Source organism: Athene noctua, chromosome 23 (genome assembly GCF_965140245.1).
Source record: "Athene noctua chromosome 23, bAthNoc1.hap1.1, whole genome shotgun sequence".
In the NCBI taxonomy this organism is placed as follows: Eukaryota; Metazoa; Chordata; class Aves; order Strigiformes; family Strigidae; genus Athene; species Athene noctua.
The window spans coordinates 8,909,795-8,930,041 of NC_134059.1; the positions used below are offsets into that span (position 1 = coordinate 8,909,795).

At 44.8% G+C, this 20,247-nt stretch overlaps 2 protein-coding genes across 4 annotated transcripts in view; both read right to left on the reverse strand.

The window, feature by feature from the left end:
* TRIM33 (tripartite motif containing 33) overlaps window positions 1-16,455 on the reverse strand; it is a 37,773-nt gene extending 21,318 nt beyond the window's left edge. For all 3 annotated transcript variants that reach the window (XM_074925177.1, XM_074925176.1, XM_074925175.1), the window contains exons 1-4: window positions 16,022-16,455; window positions 4,480-4,598; window positions 4,229-4,376; window positions 1,891-2,023 (exon numbers count right to left, since the gene is read on the reverse strand). In XM_074925177.1, the coding sequence (XP_074781278.1) occupies window positions 1,891-2,023; window positions 4,229-4,376; window positions 4,480-4,598; window positions 16,022-16,454 (833 nt within the window). In that variant the 5' untranslated portion in view covers window position 16,455. The remainder of the gene's footprint in view (window positions 1-1,890; window positions 2,024-4,228; window positions 4,377-4,479; window positions 4,599-16,021) is intronic.
* Window positions 16,456-17,117: 662 nt separating this feature from the next.
* On the reverse strand, window positions 17,118-20,168 carry BCAS2 (BCAS2 pre-mRNA processing factor). The gene is made up of 7 exons (XM_074925178.1): window positions 20,020-20,168; window positions 19,830-19,922; window positions 19,685-19,755; window positions 19,413-19,574; window positions 19,059-19,109; window positions 17,831-17,911; window positions 17,118-17,315 (listed from the first exon to the last, which is right to left on the reverse strand). Exons 1-7 carry the CDS (start codon window positions 20,110-20,112, stop codon window positions 17,186-17,188), a joined length of 681 nt encoding a protein of 226 aa, XP_074781279.1. The 5' UTR covers window positions 20,113-20,168; the 3' UTR covers window positions 17,118-17,185.
* Between the last annotated feature and the right edge of the window lie 79 nt (window positions 20,169-20,247).

The window sequence follows — 20,247 nt, forward strand, 5'->3', positions numbered from 1 at the left end:
AAGACAGACCTAGGCAGAGTGAGCGCTATTCCCAACAGCAGTGACTCTGCTCCTGTTCATTCAGTTTGTACCAGCAATAGACAAGTTTCCACTCCAAGAGTTCAGATTCCTCAGTCTCCATGTTAGAATGACACTTTTCCTAAGAACAGTCTAAAGTTCTCACAGACAGACACCACAAGATTTTAGGTACTATAATGCAAAAAGTAGCATTACTAAAGCCCAAAGGCCACAAAACTTGAAATGTCTGGAAATCTGCAGATTTTCTAAAACTGTTTTCATTAAGCTGAAAATCAGATTTCCACTTTAAGGAGGGAGGGGGGGGCGGGGGAAAATCTACACTTACCTAGTACTGCTAAAACTTTGCTGTAGCTCCTTCTACAGCCAAAATACTTTTTTTTGTTCTAATACTGTATTGTACTTTAAGCTTCCAAAGTGTGTGGACTGAAAACTACCTAAACTAGAGGAATCACACGCCATTAGGCTGCTAAAAGAATGACAGCTTTCTACAGAATCACCAGCAATTATTTCACTTGAAATTCTGAACTGACACTGGACCTTGCTGCTACCGAAATGGTGATTCATCCTCCTTTGGTGAAAACTATTAGGATTTCAGGTAAGAAGTAAACAGGAGATTAAAATCAATTCGTGTTTCCACTTGGCGTGATTTTCCTTCAACGACTTAGTGAGCTTCACAAAAATCTCGGTTGCACTTCATGGCAAACGAAGCAGTCTCCCTACTCATCTGTAATTCACATCTGCCGACAGAACAATTTTTAAAGAATATTCTACAACAAAGCATGCTAACAGCAAAGTATTATCTTCTCCTGCTGGAAAGGAACAGGTGAGTAGAACAAGATATATCTGTTAATCCATTAGTATCATGCACAAAACATGCAAAGAAACCAACTAGAGAAAGTTAGTTAACATATCCTAGAAAATCACGCTTTCTGGAGAAGTGTGTCTTTCAGGATATTTACGATCCAGTCTATGAAAGAAGAGATCAGTAATGTTTGAGGTTGTTAATATTTTAATACTACTATTTCAAAACCCAAGAAGCTCTCCGTTAGGCTGCTGTAGCAGTCTACGAGACCAATCACTAGTCAGGAAAAAACCCCAATAAATTCAATATTGCCACATACTGTCAAGCACCTTTATGAAGAAGTGTTAGTTGTAGACTGACTAGGAAAAGCAGTGTGGCAGTGACTGATAAATACATATTTATGCCCAGATTCTCTATTATAACTCTGCAAAACACTTTTTCAAACGTTCAAACAACTATACGACACAGCTGCTAAAGAGCAGGAAGTTTTAATGTCTCGTAAGAGGTTCTAGCAGCTCAGAGAAAAGCAAGCTCCAGAGACAAAACCCATCATTTCTTTTTACTTGGAATGAGGCAACTTTCAACCAACTAAAAATCAAAACAATTTTTCCCTCTGTGCTAGAAAAATAAGTTATTCTATTGGGCAAAATTTATACCTTCCTTTACAAAATTACCCTAAATTGAAAGGCTGTTGCATAATAAAATATGCCCTTTCAAAAAATTACCTCATCCATGACCCACTTTGGTTTCTTTACAGTACCAGGTGTTCAGGGCTGTAGCAATTTCTATTCAAGTCCTGAATAGTGACAGCACTGGTAAATGCCAGGCAAGTTAACACCTGAATCGCACCAAATTGCCTCAGACCATGTTGTTTCAAATCTGCTCTTCAGATACTTGACAAAGCTCAACCAACGGATTGCTCAGCACTCCACACAGGTTCTCCTTTGCGAGGGGTCATTTCAGCCCGACAAAGAGTAAATACAATATATAATGACACAACTTTTAAATTAATGCCATTTCATCCTCTGAAAAAGTGCACCACAGGAATGAAGACATGGTAATATTTGTACCTGTGTTCTTTGTGTTCCAGTAACTGACAGTCTCTGCATGTCAGCCTGTCACATGTTTCACAGAAAAGTTTTAACTGCTCTTGTTTGTGGACAGGACAGAAAACAGGACGTTGACCAGATGCTCCCACGGCCTCTGTTTTTAAAAATAAACCATTTTTGCATTTTAAAATTAAGTTTAGACAATCTGAAGAGCAAAATGACTAACTTCCAAGCTAAGTAGCAACCAAGAATTTGGACAAAGACAACTACAGATCTGTTCTCACCCTAAAGTTACCGTGAATACGTTCCCATTGAAATATTTACAGTGCCTGTGGTTTGTAGCTGTTTCTGCTTTATTGTATTCAAACAGAAGGAGGAATTCCTCTCCTGTCACAAACACTCAAAAGACACCGGCACCTGTAAGAATGTAAAAACTGCAGAAGAGCAGGGTCATGTAAACCTGTTTAAAGACCAAATTGCATGCCACTTCACCTGGGACACACTGAAGGATGGATCAAACCTCGCAAACTTTTATACTGTCAAACACCCATAGGTTTTCTAAATTTTCACTTCAAAACCTTTAGAAACCTCATTAAGTGACATGCCATGGAAACGGTAAATGCAAAGCATTACTGCCCGTGTTAAGAGTGACTTAAACCCCAGCTAAACTGCTTAACTTCTCCACTTATGCAAATAACAGATAATGTCAAAAACCAGTTCCGAGTTGACTGAAAAGTGCTGCGCAGTCTTCTAAAGATATTTTGAGCTTAGCAGAGACGAAAGCAGCCTTTGGGAGATACAGCATGTAAGGTTTAAAACATGAATGTCTTCCTCAGTCTCCAACATTTCTGAAGCTTGTTATATATCACGCACATTATTGTAAAGAAAGAGAGCTCATGAATCTCCAGCTGACACTCATTAACAGCAATTTAAAGTCTCCAGGGCGTATGCTAGAGCTAACAAGAAAGAAGGGAACAAGCTCCTCCGAGCCAGTAATGACCAGTCATTTCCCACAACCCAGAGTTACTAAGGATCGCCGTCCATCAGGCTACGTTCCTGCCACACGCCAGCACACCGACTGCGGGTGGGCGTCCACCTCAGACATCCCAACTCCTGGTACAAAGTTTACTTTGCTGGAACAGCCATATGTGTCACCTCCCCATTCAGGTTACTGAAGGGGAAGCGGAGCTGTAGTATCAAGTTGACAGTCACTCCTAATGAAAAACATCCGCAATCCTTTGCAGGGCCCTGTCACTTGATCTCATCTACTAGGATTAATAAGTTTAAACTTAAATAGGTAATATTTCTTATTAAACAATCCCATTGAGACATACAGACAAATCTCTCCAAAAATGAAGTTTATCTGATAGAGCAAGTGAAACAAGATTGTGGTCTAAAAGAACTAAGCAAACTTTTAAACTGTAAGATTTTGACAAGAGTTGGAAGAAAGCAAAGCACTGTTACTCCTTTGAAATCACACAAGAAACAATCATGAAGTTATTTATTTTAAATGTAGGGAGAATGTAAAATGTCAAGATGTCTCTTCCTCGATATGATCAGGCTTCATATACCCATAGAACCTATGAGCCTTTAAATCAGAACTATTATCCTATCTACAAAGAAAATCTAAGCTAAATTCCAGTTACCTTTTACCTGTTTTGAGAATGTTTTCCACATTACCTCTGTAGGTTACAAGTTATATAAAGTCAAATGACAGTTTAAGAATTAACTTCTAATAAAGCTGCATGTCTAAACAAAGTCTACACACACCTTGCACATTAAATTTTGCTAGCTGAGAGATTAAACCTAAAATAAATTCAAATTCCACATTTACTCAGCAATATCAATACAACAGTAACATCATACGGAATATGACTGTAAGCTTATCTGTATATACTGGGAGAACTATAATTGCCCCTTACAACCATGTACAGAAAAATACATCATTTCATTTCCCTGGCCAATGGATAAGATTACCAATATGTCACTGCTCTCCAGATTTCAACACCTCTGTTTAGTTAGTTATTCTACTACAGAAAAGGATTATTAAGAATGGATCTAAATCCTTTCCAAAGACTGCAGTCTCATTCTGTTTCTCCTGTACGGAAGATGATTTTTTTTTTGGCACTGAACATCAAACTGTATAAAGTATTAGTAATTTAGTCTAAAATTTAGTTTTCCCTCTCTTCTTAGAGCTAACAATTTTGCACTGGTAGCTTTTTACTAAACTTTTCCCAATTCTCTGGGGAAAGCCACACAGCTAGTTGTTACCTAAACAACTCTCCCTTTCTCTTTTCACATGCGCCAAAGAGAAAATGTTTTTACTACGGGCAGGACTAAGTGATATCCAAACACTCACCTGAAGATACATCCTCTTTTTTTCTGATCATATGATCTTTAGTAAATTTTACTCGCTGATGAGCTTCTATGCAAGTCTTGCACAACCATTCCCCACACTCCACACAAAATCCAACAGCACTAGCATTATCTTCACAGCTTGTACACACCTGCAGAGGGAAACAGTCAGTTACCCTCATTTTCCTGGAAAGCATTAGCATGTACAGAAGCAAAACCTGCACGTGAATTCCAGCAAGCAGGGAAGTGCCATACCTGTTCTGACTTCTCATCAGAGCTGCTTGGTGTTTCTGACGTGTCTTTCACAAAGTAGTTATCGACCAGATCTATCTGTCTGCATTCTTGGCGGCATATCGGACATCTGATTACACCAACTGCAAAACAGAAAAAGTTTCCCAGTTCTAAGAAAAAGAGTGTGAAAAACATGCCCAGAATCAAAAAATTACAAGAATGAACACAAAAATCCTCAGACTGCTCATTTCACTTGGGTAGATGAACAGGTTCCACAGTTGACATTACCCTTAAAAACCAGCTGTTACCCGTGTAAAACCCATCGCCCCCAAATCCCCACCCCAACAACAAACCACACACACCTCTTCGGAAAAGAATCCCTCATCTAGATTTAAGCTGTGACAGTGTCTACATATTCAGTTTTTCCTGATTTCTTCCCCCCAAAATATGTATTTTTAGTCATTTGCTCTCCCCAGGCAAATACTGTCTTTTTTTCCTCCCTCATTTTAGTTTGTTAAACTCAAGACACCTGTTAATTACTTTTTATAACCATCTGTTGTCCAGTCTGTCTTAAAACAAGCATGAGGAGCGGTGTGCCTGATAGCCAGGTGTGCCTTTAGCAGTGTTCCTGACAATGTCAGCACTGGCGTGTCACAATACTCCCCACACACCACAGAGGAGGTTTTCTAACGTAACCTTCTTCCACGAAGTCAGATGCAGTAACAGGAACTGTCTGAAGGTTTTTCAGGTTTTTTTCAGATCATGTTCTGCTAATACCAAAACACAAGCTAATAGCAAAAAATCCTTTCGCGCCAACTACAGGTGCCTTTCTGCAGCACTTCCACACTCTGCAGAGATGTAAAGGTGTACACACATGGCGCTCCAATATCCTGCTTTGTTACCCTCTAACTACTAAATTGAAGTTTTAAGTCCTCAGTACAGCTGCAAAGATATTACTACATGAACCAAACAGACATTTAAAATGTACTATGAACAACCTACGTTAAAGGTTTGAACACTTGTTTACCACTAAGGTTATGGTTAACACTTTCTTCCCACACGTTCATCTAGTCCTGAATGAAATTTCTATACAATTTTATTGTGAATATCCTTTTCAAGGAGAAGCTTTCAAAGCAATTGGGTATTTTATACACGGGGATACCTGAAACAACTTCGAAAAGTGTAATTAAATGATGCTCAACTCCTTTGTGGATATTCAATTAGAACAGTAGGACTTATTTCAGGGAGATTAATTATGTTAGTAGTAAATTAGCATTCATTTTTTCAAGTGCTAAAATTAATGATGGCTTCAGAACACAGAAGATCCACTACAAAGCAACAACAATAATCCAACTAAAAATTTCTCAAACCAAAGGTGCTTCAAGAGCAGGATGTGAAAAATAATCAGTATTTCAGTCCCAACACGCACAAGAGCTTTCACACAAACAATGAAGCCTCCCCCATATACAGAATCTTGAGATTTTCTTACTACTGAAAACAAAAACTCTTTAGGGAATACTGTATGAAAGCCATCTATCAGCTGATGTGTACACACTGACAGAACAAAAATTCCAAACATTTACCATTAAAACTATTCTATCTAAACCAAGCTACAGCTGAACCTGATTTTGAGTGCTGTCTTGCGTTAATCACACAAAATCTGCAGAAAACAAAAAAAGCAGCCCAAGATCTATAGTCTTTACACAATGCAAAGTCAAATTCCACAGATGCAAACTGCTTCCTGCAAGGCAGATTTTGTTTTGTTTTCAAACTAGACAAATCACTGAAAGCTTGAATACAATCCAGCCTTTTGGTGTCAGAGCCATACAACTGTCAGCCCGTGAGCGGACTCTGGCCGCAGGTAACCCCGCCTCACCCGCTGCTGCTGTCCCAGAGACAGGTAGTTCACAAATACTGCTCTTGCAGTCAAACACACACCTTTTGCACCTTGATATTCAAGCACACTTTGCACACAAGGTGCCAGGAGTGTTCTGCGAGTACCTCAATAGGTCACATTCCCAGGAAAGGCCTCGCAATTCTCATTCAGCACATGACGCCTCACTTTCACATCTCAGCGCCCAGTACTTCCGACAGCAGCTTTCCAGTATTCTGTGAGCCACGACATCTCTCATACTCATTCACGTCCTGGTCTTTTAATACAATATAAAACAAACTAATGCAGCATCATTTGTACTAGAAACCAAACTGCACTACTGAGAAGATACAGATGGGGCTGATTTTGTGAGGGGAGAGGGAAAAGCAGAGAAAAATCACACTGAAATAGCATTTACATAGAATAAAAACAGAAAGAAATCCTTACCTGTCAAAACCTGACATAATTTGCAAGCTAATGAAGCTTATGGTAAAAATGTAATGAAAACGTATTTTAGGACAAACCAAGGCTCAAATGTTTACATAACTTACTAGAAAAACAAGGATTCACTGCCAATTTCAGTCCAAGAAAATCCTTAAGAAAATTAAAATGAAATAAAAATACCATCCTGTTATATACTCCAGGAAAACTTATTACACTGGGGTTTTTTTGCATCAATTTAAACAGAAGCTTAATACTGTTTAAAACAAAAACCAAACCAAACACATCAGCCCTAGTACACACATTTCCACTGTAGCTCTGCTTTCAAAAAAGACATGAAACTACATCCAAGGAACATATCAAACAGCACACACAAAAACTATTGTCAAGAGATCGATCTTTTTTTCTAAATCACAGTTGAATTAGTATTAGATACAGTCATAGAAGTTAGGAAGGTCAGAGTGGTTTATGATCTCCCCTTAATCCTAATTATTACATAAAGACTTACTACATTCTCAAAGATGGCTTCATATTATTTAGACGCCATAAATCGATACTCCAGAGTTTAACTAAACTTTAGTTTAGCAGCACAAAAAGCAAAAAATTGAGAATCAAGAAGTTTCTTTCAGACTTCACATTTCAAATCCCATATAGCTCAGTTTCACTCAACCGTAAAACCGAAATGCTTCTTCCCTGGCAAAAATATTACAAGAAATAGTAAGTATTGACTCACATGAAACTGTGCACCGAGGGTCTAAAACGTTTTGAATAGCATCTCCTTTTTTACAGTACACAATCATCAAAATACTGCCATCAGCATCAACTAGAGGAACACAGTTATACTTCAGGTGCTAAAAAAAGAAAAAAAAAATCCCCCCCAAACTTCACCAGCCATCCACGATGTTCCTGTGTCCTTTCATGAAGAAATCCAAGAACAATCAGCCTTTGGACCTAAAAGGCCACAGAAAATGATGAGCTATTTCACAAGAGCTGCAGGTAACAGGAATGGCCTTCCAAGCCTCTTACACTGCATTTAAGAGGACTGACATCACCCATTTTTCTACTTGTTCATACCACAAACCTCACAATGGTGTGTAAGTGTTTTGCTGATTAAGGATACCAATTAAATTTAGACACCAGAGTGGAAAGAGCAGGTGCACTTTACTGGTGATAACCGAAGAGTGTAACACAGTAATACAGAAGACATGCAGTAAGAAAAGGCAGAATAGTGCACCCAAAGCAACAAACAGGAAAATACAGAGTTATGCATCAAATCATTACTACACGAGAGAGAACAGTGATTAAGAAAGATATATCACCACTTGCATATTTTATTATTCTCTAGATCTGCAGTGGCTGGGCAGCCCCGGTTACACGAGGGCTGGCAGAGCCTGGCCCGGGCAGGGGGAAATCCTAGGCGGTGCTTCCACCTGCAGCTGAGGCCTCCAGAGTCGCTGGGAGCGGGTCCGGCCTTATGGACCCAAAAATCAGCAGGGCAGAACAGCTGGCACCTTTGTTTTGAGTGGAAAATTTCTGGTTTCATTCTCCCGTTGGGAGCCCACCCAAAGCCTGGCCAGGGCACGGGGGGGGAGACCAAGGGAGTTTCTAACAAGGCCAGATACGTGGGTTCTCAGCCTTGAACAAGCTAAACAAGGGAAGCTGGATACTTTCTCTCAGCATTTTGTCCTCACTACTGATTATATTCTCGGCTGCATCTTTCACTAGCGAGCTTACATACTTTGGCTAATAAGTCAGCAGCTTCGGCTTGGGGCCTGTTGTTCAGGCTTCAGTATTTTCAATGCCTTAGCACTTTTTACATCAGCAAAGTGGGTTGTTGTAACTTAGTACAATACCTACTAGCACAATGGTTATCAGTTATAAAATATACAGGATTCATCTACAGGTCAACTCTGGCTTGGGCCAGTTGTCCAAGCCTGAGCACTCCAGTGCGACCTGTAACAACCGTAAGCATAAACACCTGCTACCTCTCCTCCACGGTCGCTAGCTCCATGTACCAAATCTTCCCTGCAATTTCCAGTAGCACCACGCTGAAATGAATTACATCCTATTCCAAATTAATTGTGCAGTTCAGATCAGATTCTAGTTTTTGTCACACACTACCCCAGACATTATCCAGAACAGCAGAAATATTTTCAATTATACATGTTACTGTGCCCCATCCACTGCTACATATAGCACGTAGCCTCAAATGAGATTTGTCTCTTTTACCCTACCTAAGGCTGATTTAAGTGAGAAGCGGGAATAATTTCTTACCTGGTAATTTGGTTTGAGTGTCACCAATCCAGCAAGTAGGAAAAGCCTGCCTTGCACTGCCACCCCCACTCAGAGGGAGATAGGTTTCACTTGCCATCTTCTCACACCATGAGCCATTCCTCCCTACCAGAGTTTCCAAAGCCTGCAACAGAGGGAGAAAAGAAACTCCCAGATTCCTTGCGCCACGCTCCTACGGAGTCTCCTGACACAGTCGGGAAGAGCAATTCTCCCTGGACACTACTCTGCGCTGGCGACCGCCCGGAAGGGGAACCGGCCAAAGCACGTCCCCGCACACAGGCGGTCAGGGACGGACCTGCAGAACCCCGGGAGGAGCCGCCCCTGCCCCTGCCCAGGCGAGGAGAGGCCGCGCTGCTGCAGGGCTCCCGCTCCCCGGCAACTTCTGCTGAGGCTCACCCGCTCCTCGAACCAGACCGCAGAACACCTCAGGTCACTTTTGTCACAGCAAAGAGACACAAGTAGCACAAATTTTACTACACAACGTGTGTTGAAGCATGATTTAGACAACTGCTAGAAGCCACATCTTCCCTGTACTGCACGTGTCCGTACTCAGCAGAGTCTGTAAGAACAGAGTACAGCATCTGTGTAACCTTTTAAATGCTTATGAAGATGAAGGACACCAAACTACACCACAAAGGATGTCAGACACTGCAAAACTGAAGTAAACTGAGGAGAAAAGGTGATTTTATTTTCATAAAAACAGAAAGACTGCTAAAAAATCTGCAACATAATCCAGCAGTAAATCACAACAGAACATTTCAAGGAATTTAAGATTTCAAACAGAAGATGCTTTCAATCTACCACAGTCAACTAACACCAAAAGCTGCGACAGAAGTACTTTTCTTAATTGTAACTGTGAACTATGAGATCACCTTGTATATCTTTATGTTTAAAATTTCCCAAGGGTAATGACATTTATCTGACGGATATTTGCATACATCTCAAAATAGCTAATTTTTTCAATAGGTTAATATAACTATGAAAGCCTTCATCTTGAACTAGTTTCAACAGGAAATTTATTTAAAACCTGCTTAGAATTCACTTCTTCAGTCCAGCTTCTTAATCCTGACAAAACCAAAATACTCTTCCAAATGTTAAGAATGCTTGAGAACTACAGAGGTGGAAGGAGAGACTTGATTCTCTGTACTTCCAGTCTTGTAGGATCAAACCGGAGAAATCACCTCCAGGGAATGCTTACAGCAAGTCTTCAGCTACTATACCCACTCCAGCTTGATATTAAGGAATTCAGATTCTTGGCATTTTTAACCTAAGATGAAATCAACTGATCTGCCCCCAGTACACCTTCGCTAGGCAAGACACATTCTGCCCAGTAAGACAGTATATGTCAACTCATACTTACTAATCTTGCACAAGAAAAAAAAACCTGCAATTTTCTGAATCTCACTCTTTGCTCCCTACTCATACTTGTAGAAATTCCCTTCTGGAACGTCTTCAGCTGTTTCAGGGACCATGGGGTGGAAGAGCAAGGCTTCCTGAGCCAGTAAGAGTTAACCCATTACCTAGCCAAATCCACATCTACCGTCCTCCCAACCTGGTTTCCTAGTTTTTGTTTATAAACACTAGAGAGAAGCTGGTTGGGAGCCTCCAACACTGTAGCCCTGGGGTTAGAGAAAGGGGAAGCGGGGAGGAAGGAAAGGGGAACACAGTTACAACCAGACATGGAGACTTACCTACTTGCCACAAACATTACACTAGCTAAAGCAAAATAGCTAACTTCTAGAAGCTAGCTTTTATAAAGGATTTTATATGAATCCTCTCATGAAGGGTTCATACATTCACCTGTTGACTTCAAGTCCAAATTGACTTCAGCCAACTTAAAATCAACATGTCACAGCCTAACCAAATACTTCCTAAACCTCACAGAGAGCAAAAAGCAATAATGGAAAGTAAAGTCACTGAAGTTCTAACTCCAAGACTGCCTTTGGCAACAAGAGACTTTACTAAGGGTACTGCTGAGGGCGAGGAGATCATCGATCGGAACGAGGCAGGGCACGGCACGCACACGATGTACGTGATCACAGGACAAGGCGCATTGTCCTTCAGTAGCACCGCTCACCACTGGGTCCCCTCTACCACTGGGCTGGCGCAGAGAGTCTCTGAGTAGTTAAAAATGATAAATTTAAAGTATCTCTCAAAGTGTATTCAGATATTGAACCCAAATGCTTGCATTCCCAAATATCCCTACTTACGTACCAAAATTCATATTTTCACAAGATCCAACTCATTGAATGCAAGCTACGGACTGCAATACAAAAACCTTTATCAACTCTTTAGTTGCTTCATGACATTCAAGAGTATTAAACCCCTAAAACAGGAGTATAAAAAAGTAACTTTGATCTCACTTTAATACCCTAAAATACGTTTAAAGTACCTTACAGGCAAGAAGCTGAACAGGACCCACCAGCACGCCCTTCAGCAAAAAAGGCCGATGCCTCCGGGGTGCAGCAACAGCAGGCCCAGCAGCAACCCCTCCCGTGCTGAGCAGGCGGAGACCACGCCTGGGCAGTCTGGGAGCCCCCAGCACAGGACACACTGACAAACAGCAGCGGCCACCGCGATGATGAGGGCTGGAACACGCGACGTGTGAGGAGGGTCCGCAGCTCTGAGATGGCTCAGCTGGCACCGGGAACCTCACCAGAGCCAGGCTCTGCCCTGAGCTGCACAGTGACAGGACCAGCATCAACCACGCGCAGGAACGGGGCAGAACTTGCTTCCACACAATATCTATTTCACATATTTACAACAAGGATGGTCAAACACTGCAACGGAGACCCAGAGACGCCGAAGCTGCAATCCCAGTAGACAGTCACCACACAGCTGGACGAGGCCCTAAAGAACCTCCTCTAACCAGTCCTGTCCTGAGCGAGAGGTCGAGCCAAACACATCTGCCAGTCTTGCCAACCCAGACGGTACTGTGCTCCTTCAAGAACAGACATTTTAAAGAAACATCTTACATTTTCTGTTGAAACTTATGAGACATCAATTAGCACTAGCCCAAAACTCTACCACATCATCCACTGACAATCAAGTCATCAACCTTCTACAATCCTAATTACTGTTGAGTGAACACCATCATTTTAGACATCTGGTTTTAAACATATGTGTTTGGTTTTGGTTGAAATGTGTCAGGCTGATTCCCAACACAAAAGTGAATATACGAAAATTCAAAACCCTTTCAGATGATTATATTGTCATGATGATGATAACGCTGCACAGTTCAGGAAATATTTGCAAGCACTCGAGCAATCTAATAACTCAGACTTCCGCTTTAAATTCGAACTTGGCATGTAGACAGTCCTCTAAGGAATGAATCTCTGCCAGGTTTCATTTATTGCTTGAGACCAGTAGTAGTTACTGCATGTGCATAGTATTTACTTCTCTCAGAAGCGCAAAGGTCCAAACATGTTCCTGCAGTCATACAGCAAAACCCCTATTTAGTTTCAGTGATGAGACCTTGAAATAAACCCTCACAGGCCAAGTGACACAATCAGACTGAAATCTATCAGAATATACTTTAAAAAAAAAAAAACTGTTTTCAAGGTCCAACTCAGCTTTTTTTTTTTTTTGACAAACAATCCTTGCTTATATCACAACTGTCATGACCTGACAACACATTATATTTCATAAGGAAAGCCAATTTACAGCAGTCACAGACATCAATTCTTATAAAAATAACACATGCCTAGAAAACATTATTTTAAAATACACTATTAATTTAGACTGAAATTTAAGTTTCAGACCAAGATTTTTAGTAAGTCCAGAATACAAACTGAACATTTTTCAGGATTCAGCTTTTGCTGGGCTCCAGCGTATATTCATGACCCTCACTCATCAACACAGGAGAAAGGTAAAGAATCACGACAGTTGAAACGATGAGTACAATGGCCTGCATTTACTCAGATCGAGCAGCCTACCTGATGCAGGAATTTTCAGCTTTCTAGACTGATGATACAGTAACTACTACCAAAATCAATTTAAGTGATATGTCCCATTCTCACAGACATCATACCAGTCTTATGTCTTCCAATGCACATTTAAAATAGTTACTGCACAATTTCAGGTACAATTAAAACACGGTTTCTAAATACACCAACACTGGGTACGGGAGTTGAACTCAGCATATCAAAATAATTCACAGTGCTATGTATTACAGCACTCAGTAGTAAATGTATTGTTTCTCAAATTACACATGTGCACATGAACCAATTGTGTATGCTTCCCTTAGGCTCTCCGAAAGCATCTCACAGCTCTTTTACAGTTTTTCAGCCTAATGAAGATTGTGACATTCACAAGGAGCTGGGAGAGCCACCTTCTCTCTGTTGAGATAATCTTCTTAAGAGAGACTGTGAATTCCCGGGTAAGGCAGGGAAACCTCAGAACAACCTGTCTTCCCAGGAGCAGAAGCAGCAGTGAGTGCATAAAAAGTTGCCTGCAGCATCTGTAACTGTCTGAAATCTCTAACTTAGAAATAAGCATTTTTCAGAATACTGTCATACAAATAGAAGGTGGCATTTTCTTGTAAGCTATTCAAGCTGGAAAGAAGAGTCCAGCTGGACAGCTGAAACACCAGGCATTGAGAAATGATCTACCCCCCAAATAAAATGCACATTCCAACGACCTATTAAGTCATTAACCTGAACACGAGATACTACTTTTTATGTTAAACAAATTACATAAAAATACATGTTTTAAATACATAAGATCAAAACCTTCTAATGTTTCCCCAACATAAATGTAAACAACAGCAAAAAAAATTATTTTACCAGTGCAATAGGTATGAACCTACCAGTTACCTCATTATAATACAGCAAACCACAACCTTGGAAATTGTTTTAAACTTTAGTCAGTGTTTCTCAAACTTTTATGAGCTGAGACCATTCCTCCTGTCTTCATTGCAGTGCCTCTCAAGGGAGTGGCGACAGGGTAGAAGTCGATGCAGGCAGAGAGCACAGACAGAGCAGGACGCCTTCGAGCACCCCACTGCTCCCGCGGGACAGAGCTTCCAGCGGCAGCCGCAGAACTGCTCTGCAGGTACCGACCTCACGCTCAGCTCCTGGTAAGCAGCTTCCACAGTTATTGCCCAATAAATACACATATTTACTATTGTAAGTGCTGACAACTTTACAGGGCAAAATCTGAAACTAAATAACAAAGCACCTGGGAAAACATCAAAAGAAAAAATCCAGTTCTTTTCCACAGCATTTGTAGTTCTCTTATCTAGGTGTAGAGACACTGAAAAATTGCAGGCAAATTTAAACGCATATAAAACAGAACAGCATATAATCCAGCAGTGAGAGCCTGCAGTTAAGTGTAAACTGCTTCAGACATAGCTATGGGCACCACTTCCCATTAATTCTTCCTTCATGAAAAAACACCTGCTCATGGTTAAGGAGACTAGAGAAGAAGAAGTAACACTTCATGACTAGCAAAACCCATGCCAACAGGGAAGGAACCTGCATGACTAAGCAATGCGGTACTTCTCTGTATGTTGAGAATGTCCATTTTGTACCTGATTTACTGGTAACCATTTCATGTGCCGTTCAACTGATTCAATTTACAATGTGCAGAGAGCTGCCCACAAAACCACATCTTCTGGCTGGTCAGTGTCTCATATTCTTAACTGACCTGCTGGGCTAATACCTTTGCTCGTGCAGACTCATGTACCACCACAGACGGATCCCACACGTCGTTACCAGTACACGCTCCTGGACCCTGTATCCACATCTTGCTCACATCACCTAGAAGTTTCTGATGCAGCAACCCAAAGATGAATTCTTGCTTCACCAAAGCACACAAATCAAGCATTCTTATGATGTGCTTAACAAGAATTGATGTTCCAGTTTATAGATACACTTCAGAAGCTGCACTTTGTGTTAACACACTTGTATCCTAACAGATACAGTGGCATTCAGATAACCCTGCTAATTACTAGTAAAATAAACCCAGTTTTTCAAGTTCTGTATCCTTCACTAGCATATCTAACGCAGAATGTAGGATCTGGAATTTAACAAGAAGAATCACAACACCAACGGAGTGCTTTAGTTAGTGCATTTATGAACTATATTTAATGCATCATCTTTCTAGAACTGATGGACTTTCTAAAACCACATCCTAGATGAACCCCTTCTGATCAGTTTGGACTAAACCACCACTACCAACAAGTTAATTCATTCACTACGCAACACAGGAAAGGCTTGAGTTCTTGCTGAAGCCAGAAAGATGTCACCTAACAAGGTCTCTTTGAACACAGGGCCCAGTTAAGACCTGCAAAACCACTTACCAGGGCCCTACTTTGGTCTGTAGACCACAGCAGGTGAGTCACTCCATTAAAAGCTCCAGCAGCTTTTAAATTACAACCCTGAACATATAAAATAAAAAAATAAAATTCGAGCTGTGATTTCAATAATAACACCTGGAAGAAGCAGTCTACGCTCGTTCCAGGGCACAGAAGTTACGTGTGTGTAGTAGACAGGCACAGCGAGTCAACTGACAGCGCTGCTTAACTCGGTCCGCAGGAAACTCCGAAGGCGGCTGTGCCGCGCACACCATTTCCAGCTGTGCGCGTAATACTCTAATAACACTGAATCGGATTGCACTTAAACCAATTTTTTCTTCTGAGTGCTGAACAGTCGAGCACCTCCTGACAGACACGCCTCTACCACAGCACTCCTGAACGCCAAAACAAAACCAAACGCACGACGCAATTTACGCCACGCTGCCAAGAGCCGCCGAGTTTCGGCCGCCGCCGGAAAACACGAAGCGGGCGGCTGCCGGGCGGCCCCCGGAGCCCCGGGACCACCGGGCTCACGTGCGCGGCCCCGCGGCGTACAGCGATCCAGCGCGGCCGGGGAGAACTCCGGGTCCAAAGGAGCCCAACGCCCGCACCCGGCCATCCGCGCGGAGAGACCCGCCCGGGGAGAGGCCGCCCCCCGCGCTCACCTTGCTGGATGTCGCCGTTGGCCCCGCCGGGCACGGGCACGCTGAGCTGCCGCTCGGGCTCGGGCAGGCAGCGCCGGCAGAAGGAGTGCAGGCAGGGCAGCAGCTTGGGCTCGGCCTCGCGGCGGCTCTGCAGGCTCTGCGCGCAGACGGCGCAGGTGTCCAGCAGCGAGAAGGGCCCCGGCGCCGCCGGCGTCAGCGGGGGCACTGGGCTGGGGCCAGGCCCTGGAACGGCACCGGGCCCCGCCGCCGCCGCCTCGGCCTCGGCCTCCCCGAGACCGCGCTCCGCCGCCACCGCCGCGCCCGGGCTCTCCCGCTCCTCGGGCGGCGCGGCGGCGGAGGGGGACGCGGCCGCGGGCTCCAGACCGCCGCCGCCGCCCGGCCCGGCCTCGGCAGCCCCCTCCCCGCCGCCGCCGCCTCCTTTGTTTTCCGCCATGTTTCCTCCTTTGAACCCAGCTCCCCGCTCCGCGCACGTACGGCGTCACCACGCGCCGTGCGCGCGCCCCGGCAGCGAGGGGGGCGGGCCCGGGGCTCGCGCAGGCGCGCGCTCGCGCTCCGTCGCCAAGGGGCCGTCCGGAAAGACCCGACCGTGACGTCACGCGAGGCGCAGGCGCGTCACCGCCCCGCGGGGCGAGTCCCTAGTGGTAGGCGTCGGCCCCTTCCCAGCCAATCGCCAGCGGGGCGGGGCGCGCAGCGGCCCGGAAGCCCCGCCCCCCGCGCGCGGAGGGAGGGACCCTCCGCCCCCCCTCCCCGCGGAACCCCGCTCAGGGGTGAAGGCCCTCAGCCCTGCGGGGGCCGCTCCCCCGGCAAAGCCCCGCGGCAGCACCCGGAGGTTCTGATCGCAACGCGGAAGCCGCACCGGTAGCAAAACGTTTATTAAACGCGTAAGGGAAGACAATAAACACGGGACAGGTTTCGTTTAAGAGCTCCCAACTTAGATACGTCAGAAGTGAAACAACTCGCGGTACGTTTAACCGTGCCCGAAACACCTTTGAACGGGGCAGGTTGAGTCCACTCTGCCTCCTCCCAGAAGTCAAAACAAGGAAAAGAAACAACTAAAATACCTTTTTATCACCTTACACAACGGCAACTAGAGGTGTCTAGAAAACATCTCCAAATTTTATTTATTTTTTTAACATACGCTGCAGTAAGACGGTAAGTGTTAAGTCACTGGAAGTCTTGCTGGATATTCTCCTTGTTTGCTTCCCCATGCTGCTGTTTGATTTGTGAAATTTCATTTTCTAGCTGCACAATAGTTCGTTCAATCTCGTAATTTTTACTGACAAGAGACACCCATCTAGAAGGGAAAAGAAATAAAAAAGCCTTGAAGTGTTATTTAACAGTCCTCTGGTTTAAAATCAAAGACAACTATTGCTCCAAAGAAAGCACAAAGACACCAAATAAAGCAGTATTTTTCTCAGTCCGTGTTGAACTTCAGTTAACGTCAATGGTAACTTGAAAAATGAGAGCAACAGAAAGTAGTTTTTAACCCTGTTAAAACCTTAACATACAAAATTTAATTTACTAGACTCAGATGCACTAACTTCCAATATTTAGATAAAACAATTTAGGCAATTTCAAGCAGCTAATACACCCCCTCCTTTTCACATCTGTTGCTCATTGATGCACTGAGCCACAGTAACTATTACCCAGACCTGAATTTCAAATCCTTTAAAGCACTGTGCAAAGCAACAGTGCTCACGTGGTAACATCCTACAACAGGACTGAAAAACCTCTGATGCTCTGCATGGAAGAATCTGAAGCAAGAGATACACTTGTGGAAGATTTAACAGAAAAATTCCGGACACTCACGTAGATTCCATTTCTCGTAGCTTAGCCCCGGCTGTGAGCTGCATGTTCTTTCGTTGCCAGTTCAGATCTTGAATGTTTTTCCTGGTGAGAAAAAGATCTATGTATTTTTTTTGTCTCCTTTCTTTAAGATTTGTAATATCTGCTGCTAATTTTGAAGTACACCTAATGCCTAGAAGTACTGCCAAAGCACACTTGTGTAGCCAGGACTGTAACCATAACATATAGATGGACAAATTCCAGTACAGGGCTGCACACAGAACCCTACTTTTTTTTTTTTTTTTTTTTTTTTAATAAAACCACAAAACCACTGCAAAACCACAAAAACTTCCACTCTACTACAAGCAAAACTTCAAACATCCAAGCCTACTGCTCCTGGACAACTACAGAACAGAGAAAATGTTTTGTTCTCTCTGAAAAAAAGTCAGAAAAGCAAAGATGAACGGATAGTCATTCACAGAATTCAGTGAAACACCTGAGAAGTGCAGAAGACGTAAAACTGTACGGTCTCTGCGCAGCTCACATTCCGCTGGCCCTCGCCACACATCAAGGTGTTCCAAGAACCCTCCCAGCCTGAGCTCTGCTGCTACCCTGTCCCCATCGATTCTGTCCAAGACAGTAACTGCATAAACCCAAACACACAGGTGCTGTGGGACGGGAACCAGCACGCAGCTCGCCTTCGACCCACGTCCCTGCACACAGACCCATCTCTGGGGTGAAACGACAGCAGTTCACCCACGTCTGTGAGCTGAAAAGCTTCACCTGCCAAGTCCACAGCATGCTGCCCAAATGGAGCCAGTCACGAAGGTGCATCTTTCAATACACTACGGCCTCCATCCCCCAGTCATCCAACTCTCTAAACTCATTAAAGCATCCACTGTAAAAGCAGAGGCCAAACCTAACATCATGTCTTTGCTGAGACAACTACAAACTAAATAAAAGTTTATCAGCAGTGAAAACATGGCTGCATTTCAGAGAGGATTTCACTACAATCCATTCTGTTCAACGCAGACGTTCGGACAAAGCAAAATAAAGTTTGAATGGAACTGGCATTACGAATGTAACTGCTTAGGGAGGGCAGGGTCACATTTCTTAATTATTGTTATTACTGGGTCTTTTTTCCTACGATCACAGCAGCAATATATACACAAGCCTTTGTACAGCTTGGGTACAGAGAGGGGTTTACTTCCCTTCTAACTTCAGTACAAAAGTATGAAGAAGAATGACTCACCTCAACTTCTGAAGCTCTTTCTGGGCTTGTTCTATCATATGAACCAGATGCCTAATAAGACAAGCAAAGCATTAGGAGAACACACAACTGCTAGATCACCCATTTAACCTGCAATTTAATTCCTCAACATCGAGGATGCGACAAGTCGCTTCAACGCAAACACCAGCCGAGCTCCCCCTGTGCAGCCCGTGCTCTTCGCTCCCGAGGGAGCGGCACAACACCGGGACGCCGAGCGGGACACAAGCGGCTTTCAGACTAAGCCTCCAACGAGCTGGGCCGGCCCCTGCCGCGAGCCGACGGAGTTTCACGGTGGAGCCCGCGGCTCCGTGCTGAGCGGAGCGGACGGGGCCTTACTCGTTGTAGACCTTCCAGGCGTTACAGCCGTGCTGCGACATCAGCTCCAGGTTCTCGATGCGGACAGCCTGGTGCTCCAGCTGCGCCATGGAGTTGTTGACACACTCCTGCCACGCCGTGATGTCATTCTTCTGCCCGGAGGACGGCGCCGGCAGCTCGTACCTACAACACGTTCGCCGCCCGCCTCAGGGGAGGGCGCGGCAGGCGCCGCTCCCGGGCCGGCGCTCCCCGAGGGGCCGCGGCCGGCGGGTGCCGGGGCCGCCCGGTCTCACCGTTTCATGCTGAGCAGCTCCAGGGGCTGCCGGGCCGCCAGGCGCTCGAACTCGTTCCGCATGATCTCGGTCTGCGGGGAGGCGGCGGTCAGCGGCGGGGGGGGCACAAGGGGGGACACAACACCGACACCGGCCGGTCGCTCACCTCGAAGGCGCTGTAGTCGTGCGCCGGCAAGTAGCTGAGGTAGTTCTTCGTCGGCCGGTACCGCCGCGTCTCCTCCTCCACCAGCGCCGCGGCCTAGCGCGCATGGGCCGTCAGGGGGCCCACGGGCCGCTCCGCCGGGGGGACCCACGGGCCGCCCGCCCGCCCGCCGTCCCGTCCCGCCCGCACTCACCGCCTCCCGCACGCCCGGCGCCTCGTAGCCCTGGTCGAAGTAGGGCAGCGCGTCCACCACCACGTCCCCCGCCACCAGGCCCGGGCCCGCCATCGTGCGCGCGACCCCGCGCTCTGCGCGTGCGCCGGCCCCGCCCCCCGCGGCAGACAGGGCGACGTCGCCCGGCCCGGCCCGACCCCGCCCCTCCAGGTCCGGCTCCTCCCCTCCCCGGCAGGCCCCGCCCCGCCG

Bases quoted from the DNA above. Each gene is read 5' to 3' on its own strand.
- BCAS2 (XM_074925178.1), bottom strand. From the start codon at position 20,112: ATGGCGGGCCCGGGCCTGGTGGCGGGGGACGTGGTGGTGGACGCGCTG. The intron at 19,756-19,829 runs GTGAGCGACCGG...GCCTCCCCGCAG, and splicing joins ACGACTACAGCGCCTTCGAG to ACCGAGATCATGCGGAACGA. The intron at 17,316-17,830 runs GTGAGTGTCCGG...TTTCCCTTCTAG, and splicing joins CTACGAGAAATGGAATCTAC to ATGGGTGTCTCTTGTCAGTA.